The 17,995-nt window shown below is 41.4% G+C and overlaps 1 protein-coding gene across 2 annotated transcripts in view; it reads right to left on the bottom strand.

The window, feature by feature from the left end:
* Positions 1 to 13,840: 13,840 nt before the first annotated feature.
* The window catches only part of IL17RD (interleukin 17 receptor D), a 31,533-nt gene continuing 27,378 nt past the window's right edge, over positions 13,841 to 17,995 (bottom strand). For both annotated transcript variants that reach the window (XM_019504993.1, XM_019504992.1), the window contains one exon: positions 13,841 to 14,662. In XM_019504993.1, the coding sequence (XP_019360538.1) occupies positions 14,547 to 14,662 (116 nt within the window). In that variant the 3' untranslated portion in view covers positions 13,841 to 14,546. The remainder of the gene's footprint in view (positions 14,663 to 17,995) is intronic.

Here is a 17,995-nt window from a genome sequence, read left to right as displayed (position 1 = left end):
CTTTGGCTAACATCACCCAGGTACATACTCAAGTTGTGCACTCATGGTGCAAAAGGTGGTAATCCTACCCACACCAGATCAGACATCTGTCATGGCGTTATATACACAGCCCTTCTTCCAAAATATGGCACACATTAGTCTGAAAATATAAAATCCCCTGGAAAATTGAGTGTTGGGGTACTTATTAAAATTTTGTAAGTTAGGGGGTACTTGCTACTTAAAAGGTTGAGAAACACTGACCTAAACAACAGCAAAACACAGCAAATGACCCTCACCGATTAAGCGAATACTGGACTGTAGTACTGCAGAAAGAGACCTATGTTCCATCTGCCAGATGGAAAAAAATCTAAATTATTCAATCTGACAACATTTAAAAGGTTAATGCCATCTTAAAATAATGTTAGTGAAGTATTAGAGGAACCTTTAGAAATGTAAAGAAACAACATGCTAAAAAATGTCAAAAGGAGCAACTCGCAATGTGACACTAACTGCATGATAAATGTTGATGTGCTATACACACAAGGTAATCAGCACACAACAAAAATCACCAAACAGCCACAAAGATGTTGATTGAAAGTGTAGAATTTTTTGTAGCTGGTGTCCATCCGGTCAGGCCCCTGCTGCCTGCTATGGACCCCAGGGCTGCTTGCAGCAGTCAGTGGAGCAGGCTGCAAGCAGCTGTGGCAGGGTCTGCAGAGCCCTGGCTCAGTTCTTTGCTGGCAGTGTGTGCATGTGTGCTTCAGGGTGAATGGTGTGGAAAGGGCCCAGGCAGCACTGACACCGAAAGGATTTGGCCCCTCATGGCTACCCTGCTATCTGCCCTGAGGCACACATGCTATGCAAAATGCCTTTGCATGCTACACTCTGGCATGCGTGCTGGGGTTTGCCTACCCTTGCCTTAGCATATAGTTGAAAGACGTTAAACATAACCCAGAATGTTAAAAGCTGGTAATCCTTAAAGTGCTACAAAAGTTTCTTTTTAAATATCAGGGGGAGTTAAACTGGAAAACAGCTACCAAGCAGATTTATTACTCAATAAGCTTCTTCTGTTATTCTTGAAACTCTTGCATTATGCTGCTGCTTCTGCTTCGCCAAGGGTGCATCTACACGTCACCCAATGGCAACATGCTATGTTGGCGTATGGCATGCTCCAGTGATGCAGTGGTCACATGTGTCTACGCATGATCACCAGCTATGTCGCTGTAATGGCGGGCTCCCCGGGTATAATGCACCACTACATTGATATAGCAGCAAAATTTAACCATGTGCCATGCGCCTGACGCAGTAACCACCCATCCTGCACCATGCTTTAGTACTTCCAAAAGGAAGTACTAAAGCACAGTGCCATAGCAACGTCATCATACAGTGATGTGTAGACACACCCTAAATCAATTATTGGTAAGTTCTTAAAACTATATGCCTTGAATATAGAGGAAGTACCTTTCTTGTTTTTCCTGTGCTCCCAGTAGGGAATGAATGTGCTAAGGCCCTTTAAAAAGTAACATACCACCCTCCAGTTCACTCTGCCTTAGTTTTATAGATTGGTGATGGAATCAGTGCCAAAATTATACTCATGTTATGCTCTTTTCCGAGCCCCACCCACCTCCTCCCCAGCTACCTGCTTGCAGTGGGAAGTAATGGGCATAGAGTTAATTCCATTTCACATCAAAAGCAGCAATTGTTATGGACCACACAGGAGTATAGGAATCAGACTCCTTTTTAAGTACATTAATATCCATACCTGAGTCAACCAAAGGAAACATAATTTTTAATCAATGCTGTATTTGTGGACAAAAATCCAAATTTCCCATCACACAGAAATGGACTGGAAAACCTTTGTGGATGCTACGTTAATCCTATATAGGGTTTTCTGTCTGGTGGATCTTTTGAGTGACCTGTCCCTTCCCAGCCTGCTCTGGAAGCACTGGCAGTGCAGTGGTATATAGTAAGGAAGGGGCAATCATGTACCAGACTCTATTCACTTTGCTACATTCAGGACTGTCCACACCTGCAAAGAGACTGGAAGGTTTTGTTTCCATGTTGCAATCTAAGTGCAGGGACCTACCCACATATTCAACATCAGGAAGTCTCTGTCTAATGACGTCTAGAATTTATACACTGCACTTGTCATGCATTCAGAATTCCCACTTATTATATTTTTTGTATACTTAAATTATTTGTATAACAATAATAAAGGATCAGACCTTATAAGAAGTTGTAAATGCATAGTGTAATGAAATTCAGTCAATCTAAATTAAAGATTATACAAGTAGATTTTACATATGTTATCTGTATGCATTTAATCTTGCAATACATTTACATAAAGATACAGGGATTTTGTCAGTATTTTTCATCAACTCTTTTATAATATGGAGTTGAAATCAGCAGGGATAAGGTACTGTTTGGTATTTGTAAAACTTGACTGAATGCTAAGCATTGCAATTTAAAATAAATCTTTATTATGTGTCTCCTGAAGTGCAAATTATTTTAGGCTTCCAAGTTTGGGAGGGAAGAATGAAAGGAAGATAAGGAATGAGGAAAGGACAGAAAAAGGGGAAAAAATAGACCAGATGTTTACATGAGAAAAATCAGAATGAAGCAGCAGAGCTATTCAAGGCTGTTTTAAATTGGTATAATAGTAAAAATGCCTGAAAATTATGCTGTTGAGAACTAATAGACTATGGAAAGCTTGATCTAAGACGAGAAATAAATGTGAATTGATTAGAACTTTTGGGTTTTCAGACAACCATGAGAGTAAAACATACACACATCCAAACACACACAGACAGACACGCACGCATGTGCGCGTACTTCAGCCTTCTAATATGTTCTATTGAAGTTTCTTACATAAGGAGGAGTGGCTGCAAGCTGTTCATGTAAAATATCATGACAGTGTAGTTCTGGGGATTATGGCATACCTCAGGTCGGTTTGGAGAGTGATTTTTTTTTTTAAGACAGGCAAAACAATCTGATTGGTTGAGGACTATTTTAAGCCCCAAAACAAAATCTTGGGAGTATATGGTCCAGAAATATCAGTAACATACTTGTATTTTTCATTAAGCATTCATGTTTGAGAACCTCAGTAAATAATAACAATTTATAATTGGAAAATAATAATGAAAAGCACAAATCAAACCCTAGAATAGTCTATAAAAACACAAACTAATTCAAAATCAAATATCTACCATCCCAATCTTATACTGAATTTAAAAGCAAATTGAAAAAAGGAAACTCTACTTTTAACCTGCCCAGGAAAGATTAATTTTAGCACCTAGCGTGTATAGGTGGGGAGGCAGGGTACACTGCATAGTTACAGCTCATCAACAGAGAAGGTGCCTTTAATCCTTTGAAAATTATGTTGCTCAATAGTTGGCAAACACTGCTCTGGTAATTTCCAGATACTACAGTAGGAGATAAGGCAGCAAAATTCCTTAGTTAGACAGACCCAATTCAGTGCATTTACTCAGTTTTATAGATCAAAAGCAACTAGTGAATATTATGGACTTAACTTTTTGCATCCTTGATGTTGCATATACACACACAGTTGCATTTAGTTTAAATTAAATTTAACACTGGTTAGAATCACAGAATCATATAAAATTAAAGTTGGAAGGGACCTCAGGAGGTCACATCTAGTCCAACCCCCTGCTCAAAGCAGGACCATCCCCATGAACGACTGTTGCCTCCCAAGGCTGGGGGGGCACCATTTGTATGCAGTAGTGGGGACCACCCACAGATGTCAGCAGCAGTGTCAGCAAGTGGCGAGCAGGGCCTGACCGCATACACCGGTAGCCGTGGTGACTTGTGGGGGGGAACGGTGACTGCCCACAGAAGCTGGTGGCAGCTTTGGTAATGGCCAATCTTAGGGGGAGCCCGTGTCCTCCTGTGCCCCCACTACACGTCACCTAGATCATCCCAGCCAAGGCTTTGTCTAGCCAGGTCTTAAAAACCTCCAAGGATGGAGAGTCCAGCATCTTTCTGGGTAATCTGCTCCAATGTTTTACTACCCTCCTAGTAAGAGTTTTTCTTTATATCCCTAAACTTCCCTTGCTGCAACCTGAGACCATTGCTCCTTGTTCTGTCATCTGCCGTCACTGAGAACAGTTTAGCTTCATCCTCTTTCGAATCCCCCTTCGGGTAGTTGAAGGTTGCTAATAAATCTGCTCTGTCTTCTCAAGACTAAAGCCTAGTTCCCTCAGCCTCTCCCCATAAGTCATGTGTCCCAGGTCCCCAACCATGTTTGTTGTGCTTTGCTAGACTCTCTCCAATTTGTCCACATACTTTCTGTACTGGGGGCCTCAAAACGAGACACAGGACTCCAGATGTGGCTTCACCAGTGCCAAATAGAGGTAAATAATCACTTCCCTTGATCTGTTGGCAACAACCCTACTAATATAGCGCAGTATACCATTAACCTTCTTAGCAACAAGGGCACACTGTGGTCTCATATTCAGGTTATTGTTCACTGTAACCCTCAGGTTCTTTTTTGCAAAGCCAGTCAGCCCCCAGCCTGTACTGGTGCATGGGATTGTTCAGTCTTAAGTGCAGGACTTTGCATTTGTCCTTATTGAACCTCATGAGATTTCTTTTGGTCCAATCCTCCAATTTGTCAAGGTCTCTCTGAATCCTAGCCCTACCCTCCATGGATCTACTACTCCCCCAGCTTGGTGTTATCTGCAAACTTGTTAAGGGAGCACTCCATCCCATCATCCAGGTTGTTGATGAAAATACAGTACAATACTGTACTTGATACCGGCTGCCAACTGTAGATTGATTGCCTTTGAGCCTGACAATCCAGGCACTTTTCTATCCACCTTACAGTCCCTTCATCCAACCTGTACTTTCTTAGCTTACTTGCAAGAATGTTGTAGGAGACCGTATCAAAAGCCTTGCTAAAGTCAACATTTATTACATCCACTGATCTTCCCACATCCACAGAGCCAGGCAACTCAGAGAAGGCAATCAGGTTGGTCAGGCATTATTTGTCCTTGGTGAATCCATGCTGACTTCCTAATCACCTTCGCCTCCAAGTGCTTAGAAATGGATTCCTTGAGGATCTACTCCATGACTTTTCCAGCAACTGAGGTGAGGCTCACCAGTCTTTAGTTCCCTGGATCCTTCTCCTTCTCTTTCTTAAATATGGGCACTATATTTGTCCTTTTCCAATTATTCAGGACCTCCCCCAATCACAAGTTTTCAAATGGCAGCACATCAGTCAATTTCCTCAGCACCCCATGGACTTGTAACCCATCCAGTTTTTCTAAATGGTCTCTAACCTGTTCTTTTGCCACTGTTGGCTGCTTACTTTCCCCTCAAACTGTGCTACCAGATGCAGTAGTCTAGGAGCTGACTTGGCCTGTAAAGACTGGCATTAAAAAGGCATTGAATACTCTGGCCTTCTCTGCAGCATCTGTCACCAGTCTGCCTCCCCGATGAAGTAAGAGACCTACATTTTCCCTGATCATCTTGTTGCTGACATATGTGTAGAAACCCTTCTAGTTACCCTTCACATCCTTTGCCAGCTGCAACTCCAAGTGTGCATTGGCCTTCTTGATTTCATCCCTACATGTGCAAGCAATGCTCTTATACTCCTCCCTAGCTGTTTGTGTTCACTTCTGGTAAGACTCCTTTTTGTGTTTTAGCTCACTGAAGAATTCTCTGCTCAGCCAAGCTGGTCTTCTGCCATACTTGCTAGTCTTCCTGCACACTAGGATGGTTAATTCCTGCATCCTCAGTAAGGTTTCTTTAAAATACAGCTGCAGCTCCTGGACGCCTTTCCTCCTCAGACTGGCCTCCCAAGGGATACTACTAATCAGTTCCCTGAGGGAGTTGAGGTCTGCTTTTCTGAAGCAAACCAGGATCCTTTCTCTGCTGCTCGCCTTCTTTTCTTTCCTTGGGATCCTGAACTCAGTCATCTGCTGCCCACTTCTGCATTCTCTGCCAAATCTTCCCTATTTGTGAGCTGCAGGTCAAGAAGAGCATGGCCCCCAAGTTGGCCTCTCCAACTCTTGCACAGTTTGAAATGACTAAAAATAATATGTATTATAGGTTTATTAAAAAGATGTTAAATTCCTTATTAAAAATAAAATATTATATAGAAGGCATGACACCACCTTCTGCAAATAAATATGGTGTAGCTGTACTTTTTCAGGTACTACAAGTCAAAGCACATGACTACAAACTGAGAACCACTTTTTCCTGCTATGCTAGGCTTTTCTGGTTTCACTGTAACTTTTATTTCCACCACACTGTCATTAGCTGTAGTGCATCCACAACAGTTATCCTGCAAAATGACTGTGGTTTCCTTTCTTTCACCTAAGCCACACTTTGGCACGTTTACAAAACTGCTATAAAGAGCACTCAGCTCCCTTTCTGTTGATGACTAACATAACTTCTTAAGGGAACATCCACAGGTTTGTAATTTATTTTTAAATAATAATGGACCTAACTGTTCTATCACTTATCAGTTTAATCTTGGTGTAGTTCAGAGAAGTCAGTCAAGTTGCTCCTGATTGGTTCCCATTTCATACGGTTGCCCAACATGATAAGGCCGATTCATCCCTGCACTAGCAAAAGCACCATGATAGTTACAAAGGAGACATATTCAGGAACTGCTGGTGATTGATGAACTGTTCCTGGAGTGTTTCAAACTGTGCAAACTGCCCAAATTTGCATCCATGCTTCATGGCTCCAGGGGCACAAAATTATCAGTGCGCAGCAGGTCTGTCCCATATCAACCTCTCCCTTCCCTTGTTCTGTCCCTAACGTACCCATGCTGTGCACTCCAGGCTGCAAAGGTGGTACATAGCCTGCTCAATGCATGGAATACTGTCCCCCGTATCACTACTATTTAACATGAGGAGATCAGCTTATAACTGTCCTATGGCACTGCTGAACTATCCCAGCTATCAGAGTGACCATAGGACAATGATGAACCATTTCTGATGCTTCTAACCAACAAGACTGATATACTATCACCAGCAGAGGGCCATGGCTATGTGTAAATGCCCAAGTACTGGAGTCAGGAATTCTTGAGAAGGCTGAAATATATTTTCAACTAAGGTTCATGGATGTAGGCTACCATCTTGGGCAATACAATACCCTTGATCTACACCAGATCCAACACTGTTGTTGATAATAAAATCTCAGCAAGCATAAAGGATAGACTAAAATGAATACATCTTGTATTATTCTAATTTGGGGGTCAATGTCCCAGGGACGCAGGAGCAGGCAAAGGGGAAGCCTCATCCAGCGGCAACAGCAAGAGCCAGTGAGGGAGCTGCTGCCGGAGGCGGCGAGTGCCGCGACCCCAGGGCAGAGGCGGATCCAGTAGGGGATAAGAGAAACCCCAGCTGGGGTGAAGGCACGGGTCCCGACCAAGGGGAAACGTTAGTCCAGGGGCATTATGGGTGAAGGGGGCATGGGACTTCCCCCATGGTTGCTCCTCTTCTCTTTTTTTCCTTCTCTTTGTCTCGTTCTCCTTGTAGTCTTGTCTTTATTCCTTTTTCTTTCATATTAGGGTGTTCCCGTGGCATGGGGTTTTCTGGTGGTGAGTGTTCTGTCTTGGTATTTCTTTCTTAATCTGATCTATTTTAGTTCCATGCCTAGAGCAGGTTAGCCTAGCACACCACGTGAGAATGTGGCGATGACTGGCAGCATCCATTGTAGAACACACAGGGCATCAAGAGGGACAACTCTGAAGGCGGAGTGTCACCAGACCCTCCGAGTCTCGCCCGAGCATGAGGCACCCATCCGTGAGAGAGGACACGTGGGAACCAAAGAAGACATCAACAGGGGCTAGCCGCAAAAGATCCTGAGGCTCATTTCATAGGTTGGCATGTGGCCGGGGTGTAGGGGAGGTTGGAGTGCCTTGAATGTCTGCCAGGACACATGACAACTCTGGAGGCATCCTCAGAGAGGACCCCCTTCCCTGAAGGATCATCCAAAGTCATGGTAGGTGAGTTTGGGGGATACCCCGAAGGTAATCGAGGAACCCTCTGGGAACAAAAGGTTCCTTGGCGAGTAAGACCAGCTGCCCGGGCAAAGGCAGCACAGGCTCAAATCATTGAGCAGAGACAGGCAGTCAATACTGTATTAGTCTTCCAATCCCTTTGTGTGATCTTGTGTTCCATCTGTTGTGATATCACTGCTCAAATGTTTTATGATCCAGTGATATTCCATCATCCACTTTGTGGGTTATTACTGAAAAGTGACAGTAAGTTATGTGAACACTAACTGTGATTTACAATCATGTATAGAAAATGCAGAGTACAAAGTATAACACTTTAGGGTATTGCCAAATACCACAGGTATATGCTTTCCCTGGCGGGAAAATATACCAAATCTTCAGACTATTATGTAATAAATGTACCTGCTTCATACAATCAACATGACTGTCTCGTTTTCCAAAGAGATCTTTTTTGTACACCAGCAGTTACTAAATACTTAGAATTCCAGTTAAAGCAGTAACCCAACAGGACCATGTTCCGCACACATGCACCCTCCCAAATTCAAACTGCCACTTAATAATCAAGGCTTGTGTGCCTAGCAGAAAGGCTGAAAAAGCAACCTGGTTTCTGCGTCACATGAGCACTGTCTATTTTAGCAACCTGGAAATTAGGAGACAACACCTTATACATTAAAAATAGAGCATTTGATCTTCAGATTGAATGATCTAAACAATAATTTATTATTGCCTCAGCTATTTATTTCTGTAAGTATGCAATATGTATGTTATTAAAATTGGGCTATACTAAACTTTTCATTGCAGATTTTTGTATTAATTCTTTATTTCACTGCTAGCAACTTTTGTTACATTTTAGAGAGAGATAATGACATAAAACTGCAAATAAATGGCCTCACTACTAAGACAGAAAAAGGCATGCTGAATTTAAGTTACAGTCTATCAGCTGAGTTCTAACTTAATTTATTTTTTCAATGTATGGCAGTAGCTGTAAGGGACCATTTGTTACCCAGTCTCATCTGGGTTTATAAATAGTTTGTGATAATGAGGTTTTCCTACAGAAAAAATGAAATAATTTATGGCAAATTGAGGGAAAATTTGCCCTTTTACTGATATGTGGTGTAGCATTTGATTCCTAAGAGTTTAGAAATAATCAAGTCTGACTGGGTATATAATCAAGAAAACCCAAATGTTATAGTGTGTTTGTGTATGGGCATATGTGCACCATATGGAAGCCAGCATGCACTGCTAAGAAAGGTGCTTGTGGTTGGAGTGATAAAATCATGCTTTAAGAACTAAAATAATGTTTTTAAAACAATCTTCAAGACTTGTAGTTTCACTTGGGCAAAGCACTCCTCCAGCTTCTGTCTTGAATATTTGTGTGCCGCTGAAGTCTTGCAGATGACATACTGGTCTGGGTTACACTTGAGAAATGAAACCAGTAAAATCCTGGGAATGTTATTATCTTCACATGCTTCAACTGTAATCCATTAAGCAGTCAGAAAATGCTCTCTCTTTCTGCAAATTTACCTTTTCAGACCAGTTCAGCTTGAACTTGTTTAGTGCCACTGTGGCTGTAGATGAGCTGAAATGGTTCAATTGGTCCCGCTAGTCTTATTTCACAGTGCACTAGTGACTTTACAGAATCTCCCAGAATCCATCGCTACTCAGAATAGAGTCAAGAATTGTTAGAAGGTCAAAGGACACTAACTGAAAAGATCAAGAGATCTTTAAGAGATCACCACTGTAAATGCAAAACAAACTGATTCAGCATGGCTTGTTTGAACACAAGGGGCACATCCAGATGAGTGGCATGTGCATTTTGCAGCACCTCAAAGGCTTTTAAGGTGCTGCAAAATGCACACACCACACATGAAAGGGCTCTCCGTGCTTCATATTTGTAGCTCAGGGACAAAATTAGATACTAGGAACTCCTGGTATCTAAAAAAAAATAAGCAGGGTGGCACATGTGGCTGCACTGTGAGCTGCCTGCAACTAGAGCCTGGCCAGTTACTGGCCAGGCTCTGTGTGCCTGGATTAGCACTGCTGCAGCCCCAGAAGACCCATAGAACCCCAGCTAAGGCTGCGGCCAGCTCAGGTTCCGGCCCCAGTTCTCCCTAACTCACCCAGAGCAATCTGCACCTGCCAGAGCACGTGTGCAGGGGCATTCCCTAGGAACAAGTAACAGTGGCACAACTATGGGTCACTGCTGTTTGTCCCCGGGGAAATATGTGCACGCTTATCTGGATACACCCAAGGATTGCTTGGGCTTATACCAAAACAATTACAAATAGTTCAATTTTCTAAATAGACAATTCTTAATACATTCTTTACATGTTCTCATACTATTATCTAGTGTTGACAATGCCATGCTATGCCTGAACCTATTCCAAAAACACTTACTAGAGCAGACTATCAATTTGGCTGACAAAAAAAAAAATATATAAAATCCATATATTTTCGCTTCTTGTGAAACAAGGTAATCTAATCCAAGTTATTACATTGTTTTTAGCTGATGTGATTAGACTTCATTTGACATGCAGCAATAACATATTGCAAGGAATCTTCTGGGGGTACTACAGAACTAATTATGATGGCATATTTGTGTAGAATAATTTAAATTGATTGAATTCATCTTCCTAGATAAAACTTGCGGACAACTAGTTTCTTACAGTTGCTTGATTATCTCAAAAGGCCCTCAATATACAATTTAATCTCTTAAATGTGACATATAAACAGTGAGATACAGTTTGTATGTGCTTTATTTAATTATAAATGGCCTATTTTATTAAATAAAATTACCAAATCTAATATTCTGCTGAGAAGCACAAGGAAATGGCACAACTGAAAAACACCTAAAAAAAAAAAAAAAAAAATCACCAAAAGGAATGCCCGAGAAAAGTGCATATTTTTTAAATTAAAAGAACAAGACAAAATCTTTTGACTCTTTATTTTGATGTTTAACTTCTAGATTATGGTACCATAACAAGTAAAGTTCTGCAAATATCAGCTGCTGTCTATTATCAACAGTTTATATACATGTACAAAATATGGTAACAGCTATATTTTTCAATGTATATGTTAAACATGCAACTACGTCTTGCATTTTTACCTTTCAACTACTTTTTCACCCTCCCAAAAAACATGTTATCAACATATCTAAGTTACTGCATTTCCACTTACTTGTAGAATCAAGCAGAAACATGAGGGATCCTTTTACCATTTACGTTCTGCTTAGATTTTACTAAACACACGAAAAAAGTAGTAAGCTAATGGCTAAAATGTACATTAACATATTTGGTTTCCTAATATTTTTACAAAAAAATTTGTCGGTGATCTCCTAGGGGGAAAACAGAATTCTTACAAATACGTGAACAATTCTCTGCCTCCCTAAAACATACACAATATTCTTTAAAGTGGTCAACTTTTAAAAAATTCACTACAAAAGAAAAAAAATTTTCCCATCTTGTAACTCCCTGTACTAAAAATCAAACTCCAAGAAGGTATGCCTGTTTTTCTGCCATCTGTACAGTATGACCAAAACGGTTCCCCTCCGTCCCCTTCCTGCGCCAAAGGCATCAAAATGAGCCTTCCACCTTCTACTCAGACAGGAAAAACATATTTGACTGAAATAAATTTGGTTGGAGTAGTTCCATAAGTTGGATACTGCTTTAAAAGATGGTTAAGATTTGAAGGATTGTACAGCAAATTCATAAGAAAATACAAATATTAGTTTCCACAGGATTTATCAGTCAAACTTTAAAATAACTTTGCTTGTTAAAAGCTCAGTGAAACCCTGTGAGTTTTGCTATAGTTTCTAGTGGAGTTCAAATCTTTATCCTAGCCCAAAACAAGCTGTGAGCTGGGGATTTCTAGTGGGAAAAGCCAAATTCCTCATTTTACAGAATAGGAAAGAAGCTCTTCCTCAGCTACAACAGCAAGCTTGACGCAGGCAGTACGTATGGAAGAGAATAGTACAGCCGTGCAGTGACGGATCCATCATGACTGCTTTTTCCTTTGTCTCACCCTTCCTTCTCATTCCCCTTGGTGTTGGGGCTTGGGAATGGCCAAATGCAAATACACAAATCACACAAAGTCAGTTTCCTCCACAACTGAACTGGCTGAGCAAAGATTTATTTTTACATTACCCATCCTAATTTGTTCCATGTATTTTTAAGCTTCCAAAGGTTGGGACAACTTTAAAAATCTTGTTTTCAGAACAGCTCATGGCATGAGATGTAAAATCATGTGCGGTTGGTTGTCTTTCTGGCTTTTGGCAAGTTCATGCTCTATTTAAATATACAAGATTACTGTCATTTTAGCCTTGCTAGTTAAAGTATTCACTTCCTGAAACATGACAGTGAACAACAGCCCAAGAAGATCAAGGTAAATAAATACAGGCATGTACATCTCTTTCTCAATATGCCATAGTTCCGTATCATACCAAAGTTAAAGTGTGTTGGGTTCTGCCAATGTTCATTGCACTTAAATGTGTTATAATGTTTTATGCACAAAAGTTGTAAAGGACATTTCTCTTTGCATGTGAAGACATTACTGATTCCCAGCCATAGTAAAATCCAAATAGTAATCATCAGAGTGAACCTGTACAGAGACAAAGTTCCCCTCCCAAAAAAATTTTTAAGGAATGTCATTGCTGTTGTATTTAATGGCATCAGTTATTCATTAGACTAAGGCACTAAAAATAACTATTTAATTTGACAACTGTAATTGCTAAACTAATACATTAATATAGAAAGAGTGTCAGCATTTCACAGGCTGATAATACCCTGATTTACAACTATAACAATCCCATGTCAACAACACTGTCCAGGGTGCAATTTAGGCAGAATTTAATATCAAGTTAATAAATTAAGGAAACAAATCTGAACAGGTAATCCTTTACTATTATTTACTGTTTATAACAGTGCCTAGATTTGTGACTATACAATTTGATTTCTCTTATTGAATTACTTTCTAGAAGCAGTGAGGATTTCTTGGCTAAAGACTCAACTAAATCATCATTGCAACAGAAAGACCCAACATGCTACTTACTTTACATTAATAGGACTAGATCCATTCATAACTGGAATTCTATTTAATATGATATTGGTTTTAAATGGATGATTTGCTCCTACTGCAAACTATTTACCTGCTCCTACTGATACTATGTACTTGGAAATTTTTAGTACTAGGAATTACAAAATAACCTGCTTGCATTTGTCAAGTGGCAATTGAGTACAGTTAGCCAGTCACTCCTGGTAAACACATACTGTGATTTGCTTTACCCAGATGAAAGGGAAGCAGTACTGTTTGATGAAGTAACTTTTTATCTATCAACTAGCACATTCCTCCCAGGGCTGGCACTAGACACAGAATAAGATTTGATGTCCCTTTCCTCTGATCAGTGTTTATATCTTTCCTCTTATCAGTCCTTCCAGGAAGGGAGAAAACTGCATTTCCACTACATATTTCAGTCAGGGTGTGGAAATTTATTATTTGTGTCCACTACATAAATGACATTTCTGAGTTACAATGGTCTTGTTTGAGAGAGATCATAAAAGCTTATGGATAATGGCATCTAAGAAATCCAAATATATTACCCTAGCTATGGAGAGGCTAGCAAAATGGCTTCACCTACTGCATCCATTGTAGCGTTCACCCCTCATTGGCTGCAGCATTCTTAAGCAGAGTAGTTAGAAACACAGCCCTGATAATACAGTAAACTCAAACTGGCAACACACCTGTGGAAAAGGAATTTCATCTTAAAATCAGAAAAAACTTTTAAAATAATTAATTAAACCTGAAGACAAAGGTTTCTAAGTAACAGTTCACTTTGACAAAAATATCAGAAAATCCAACAGATATATTTGTTCTGTATCCTTCTACTGTACCACACTTGGACTGACCTGGCTTAACTGAGACAGTCAATGAACATGGTCCCCTTGCATCCATGTCAAAATTTAGATGGGGGAAAATGATTTTCCTTTTGACTGTAATAGATTAACTTTCTGGAGAGCCAAAGGAGGTGGAAGAAGAGGTAAAATTTCGCTAAGGACAACCAGGAATATTTCTGTAATGGACAATCACTAGATCCACTTTTGGCATTTTATGACTTTTTGTACAAAAATATTCCTGCTCATTCTCCAACACATTCCTGCCATCAAATATTTCAGCATTTTAAACCAGAGGTTCTGTTACAAAATGTAAGGTGGTTAACATTCCATGTCACATGCAACCAGTTATTTTATTTTTAGTCAAAAATTTAAAAAAAATACAAAAAATATTTGTTATAATTATCTTTATAAACAGTATCATTTCTGTGTGAGATTTAAGCTGGTAATAGCTGGAATTTCAAAATATACTTTAAATTATTTCAATGTTGTATTTCAATGTTCAGATCATAAAAGAGTTTATAAAGGGACCAACAGATAAGTCTACTGGCCACAAATTCCCTTAAGAATAGCATGTCTCCTTCAGGGAATATTTGTTTCTTCAAGTAGATTTAGTGCTGGGATAACATGGTGGTTGATGCACAAACACAGGCTGTTGATAAAGTGGCGCTGCATACCGTTCTTGTAACGAGTTATAAAGGTGCAATTGCCTGCAGTTCATCAGCATGGATGTGACAATGAAGTTCTGCTTTACAAATTCCAGGCACTAGGGATTTTGTGATAGTGATTACAGGAGGCTCTTCTTCCCCTGCAAAGAGAAAACTGTACTTTACTTTTGAATGACTTTTTTTAGTTGTTCAACATACAACTATACTTATACGTAGGGTGGCCATCATAGAGGACATTCTGGTTTTCTGCCACTCTGTCCTCTATCGATACGAAACCCAATGCCTTCAATCTTCAAGAAGAAAAAAAAGGAGGACACAAAAGACATCCGGTTTCGTATCAATAGAGGACAGAGAAAAAACGGACTGTCTTCTATGATGGCCACCCTACCTATATATGACGACTAATTCCTAAGACCTAACCACCAATGCAAATCTTTTCTGAAAATCAGCTATTTAGAGAAGCTATCAATGATCAACAAACTCAGGCTGCATACACACATTCACATCATCCAGGACAACTCCCCCAGGTTTGTTTTTAAGTTCAAGCAAAGAAGCAAGGAGCCTGCAGTGTGGATGCTGGTTGCCAGGGATCCCTAGAGCAGTGGCCCAAAGAGCTCTGTAGGTTTTGGGTTGTTTTTTTTTAAAATGAATATAAACAGGGATGGCAGGGTCAGAGGAGGTAGGAGCTGGGTCTGTGCTGGGCACAGTGCCTTCCAGCTTTCCTTTCCCCCAACCACATGCTGTCTTCTACCAGCTTGCTGTGGTCCGGCCCAGATACACCTGGGCAGAGAGCATGCTTGAATGCCTCCCAGCACTTAAGTGCTGCAGTGTGATTCAGGCAGGGAACAGGCCAGTAGTAGGACATGCCCTAAGTGCTTCAGCACTGGGCTTTTCCAGCCCAAAGCATTCAGACAGTGTGTTCTGCTCCCTGCTTGTCTGGGACTGATACACACTCTCCCTTCCCCTGTGGGAGGGGGAGAAAAAAGCAGTGAAGCACACTGGCTGCCTGTACACAAGTTCTGTCTCCTGGGATACAGTCTCTGGGAAGCCACTTCACTTGGGTCATTTTTGAGTTATTTTTCTCCCAGAGTGATCACTTTTACTTTGGGAAAAAATTATGAACTTCTGTACACTCATACAGGACTCTTCCTGGAAAAAACTGAACGTCTGTCCAAGACCTTATGTTATGGCATAATGAACGAGATTTGGGAACTCCCCAAAGTCAGCTTGAACCTTAGTACAATGTATCTAAATTGATGGCCTTTGGGATTTGTACTTGCACTCAGAGATGAAAGCAGATAATACTTTAAAGAAGAAAGGAAAGGTCTGGCCTGAGGTTTGCATAGACATTTGATAACTGCACAAACATAGGGAGATTTATTGTGATGCTCAGCTTAAGTGACTGTTAAAGTTGGGTAGTTAGGATGGAAGTCTTATTTCACAGGTGTTTTTAATAGCCCCGACAAGAGGGCATTTTGAACCAGTGACTGCTCCTAAATTCCAGAAAATGCATACCAATCACATAATGTTTGTGCATCTCGCTATTAAAAGGTACTTATGAATTAAGAAGTGTATTTGAGACATTTGGAAAGTATCTGGATTATAGTTTCTTAAGAAGACAAACAATGCTCAATTTTGGAGTCTCGTCATTGCCCAGTGGAAATATGAATTGTGGCTTGGATGAAGGGCCATCTGGCTCAGATTCATTCCAAACAAGACTAGTGTAATGTTGGTGGACTAGGTGAAGAAACTGGGGGAAAAAAAACACCAAAGGTTATTTTGTTTCCTTTGATTGGGCAAGTATGCTTGCTGTTTGTAAGACAGCCTCAAAACCTCTTCCCTCGGGTTCATCTTTGCCAGTCAACACTAGAGTTTTAAAATGTGCTAGTTAAAATGTTAGTTACAATGAGAATTAACTTTTGGAGAGAGAACCTGGCAGCAGAGGTGAGTTCACTGCCAGCTCCCAAATATAAACAGGAGGAGAGTCCCGGCAGAGCGTTCTTCTAGAGAACCTGAAGCTGGTTTGGTTTAATGCAGATAGAAGCCTACCAGCATGCAAACTGTGCATTCTCCCAGGACCATGAGTAAAAGCTGGACTAGCACTGCTGAGGGAATTAATAAGAACATGTAGATCTCAAGTGTCTGGCTGTTTGAGGAGGTGTTCACAGTTTACTTGATTAAATAAATACATTCATATTTTTCCCAAAGGATTAAAGTTTGCACATTCAGATTGCAGATAATTGTTCCAAAAGACTTGCTAATTGTTCCCTTCCATATTCACCACCACCTCACCCTCCCAAAACCAAATCTTGCAGCAAGCCATCCCTCTGAGTCTGATACTTTAATACCCAAAAACAGAAAATCACTTACAATTAAAGGACAAGACTTTGTTTCAGCACATACTCAATTCATGAAAGCTGGATAACATTTACCTGTCCTGTGTCACAGAGGTGTAACAAGAAGAGCTGGCACCCTGGGCAAACACTAAGGGCAGAGTGGTGGGATAGGGCGGCAGTCTTTCCCTGCTAGGAATTCCTAAAGCAGGGGTGAGCAAAATGGCAGATCTGGCCAGTGGCCGGATTCCATTTCCAAACAGCCCCTACCCATGCTGCTCTAGCCAATCTCCATGGAGGCCCCAGGAGCAGCAGGCTTGTCCCAGCCCCACGCTCCTAGGGTCTCCATGGAGACCAGTCCAGAGTCACACTGGCAGGGCACATGGCTGGGTAAGGAGCTGCTCTGGTACCGGAACCCAGGCTGGGATCTTGCAGCCATGACAGCGTGGGCCAAAGACGGGACAGGGCCATGATCTGCTGCGCACACGCTCCTGCTGTGGAACCTGCACTCGTTGCAAGGGTGTGTCAGCAGCAGATCACAGCTCTGCCCAGCTTCAGCCTATGCCATCACTGCTGCAAGATTCCCACCTGAGCCCCAGTCCCAGCCCTAGAGCAGCTGCCTGCTGTCACGGGCAGGGCCTAGGAGCGGCCAGGATCCCGCTAGCGCCCCCTGCCGTGTCAAGTAGGCGATCCAGCACCCTCTATTCTCACCCGCCACGTCTTTGATGAAATATAGTTTGATATATGGGAGGCTGCCTTCGATCCCCTTATACACGGTACTATGCTTATTGTTCCCCGTTCCTTTTGGAGTGACAAGTTGTACCCCAGCCTTAAGGGCTACGTGTGCCTCCTGCCTCCCCTTTAGCATGCCCCAAGCCTCGCAGATCTTCCGGACGTTATCATGTCCAATTCCTACCTGCGCCTTCCCTGGCGCCCCTGGGCTCGTCACGCCACCGGCGCCCCTCTACTCATTAGCCCTATCGGGCTTACTAGTGATCCTTTTACCCACTGGGATCGGCGGCCTAAGGCTTGCCTGGCCCCTCTGGGTTTCTGTCAATAATCAGTATCCAATTAGGCTCAGGCAGCCTAAGCCTTACCTGGCCCCTCTGACCCTTTTGGGTTACTGCCAGGATTATGTGT

The sequence above is a fragment of the Gavialis gangeticus genome, unplaced genomic scaffold (genome assembly GCF_001723915.1).
Source record: "Gavialis gangeticus isolate Ggan-Ray unplaced genomic scaffold, GavGan_comp1, whole genome shotgun sequence".
NCBI classification, from domain to species: Eukaryota; Metazoa; Chordata; order Crocodylia; family Gavialidae; genus Gavialis; species Gavialis gangeticus.
The sequence above is the reverse complement of the archived record's forward strand: the minus strand, read 5'-3'. Positions and strand labels throughout refer to the sequence as shown.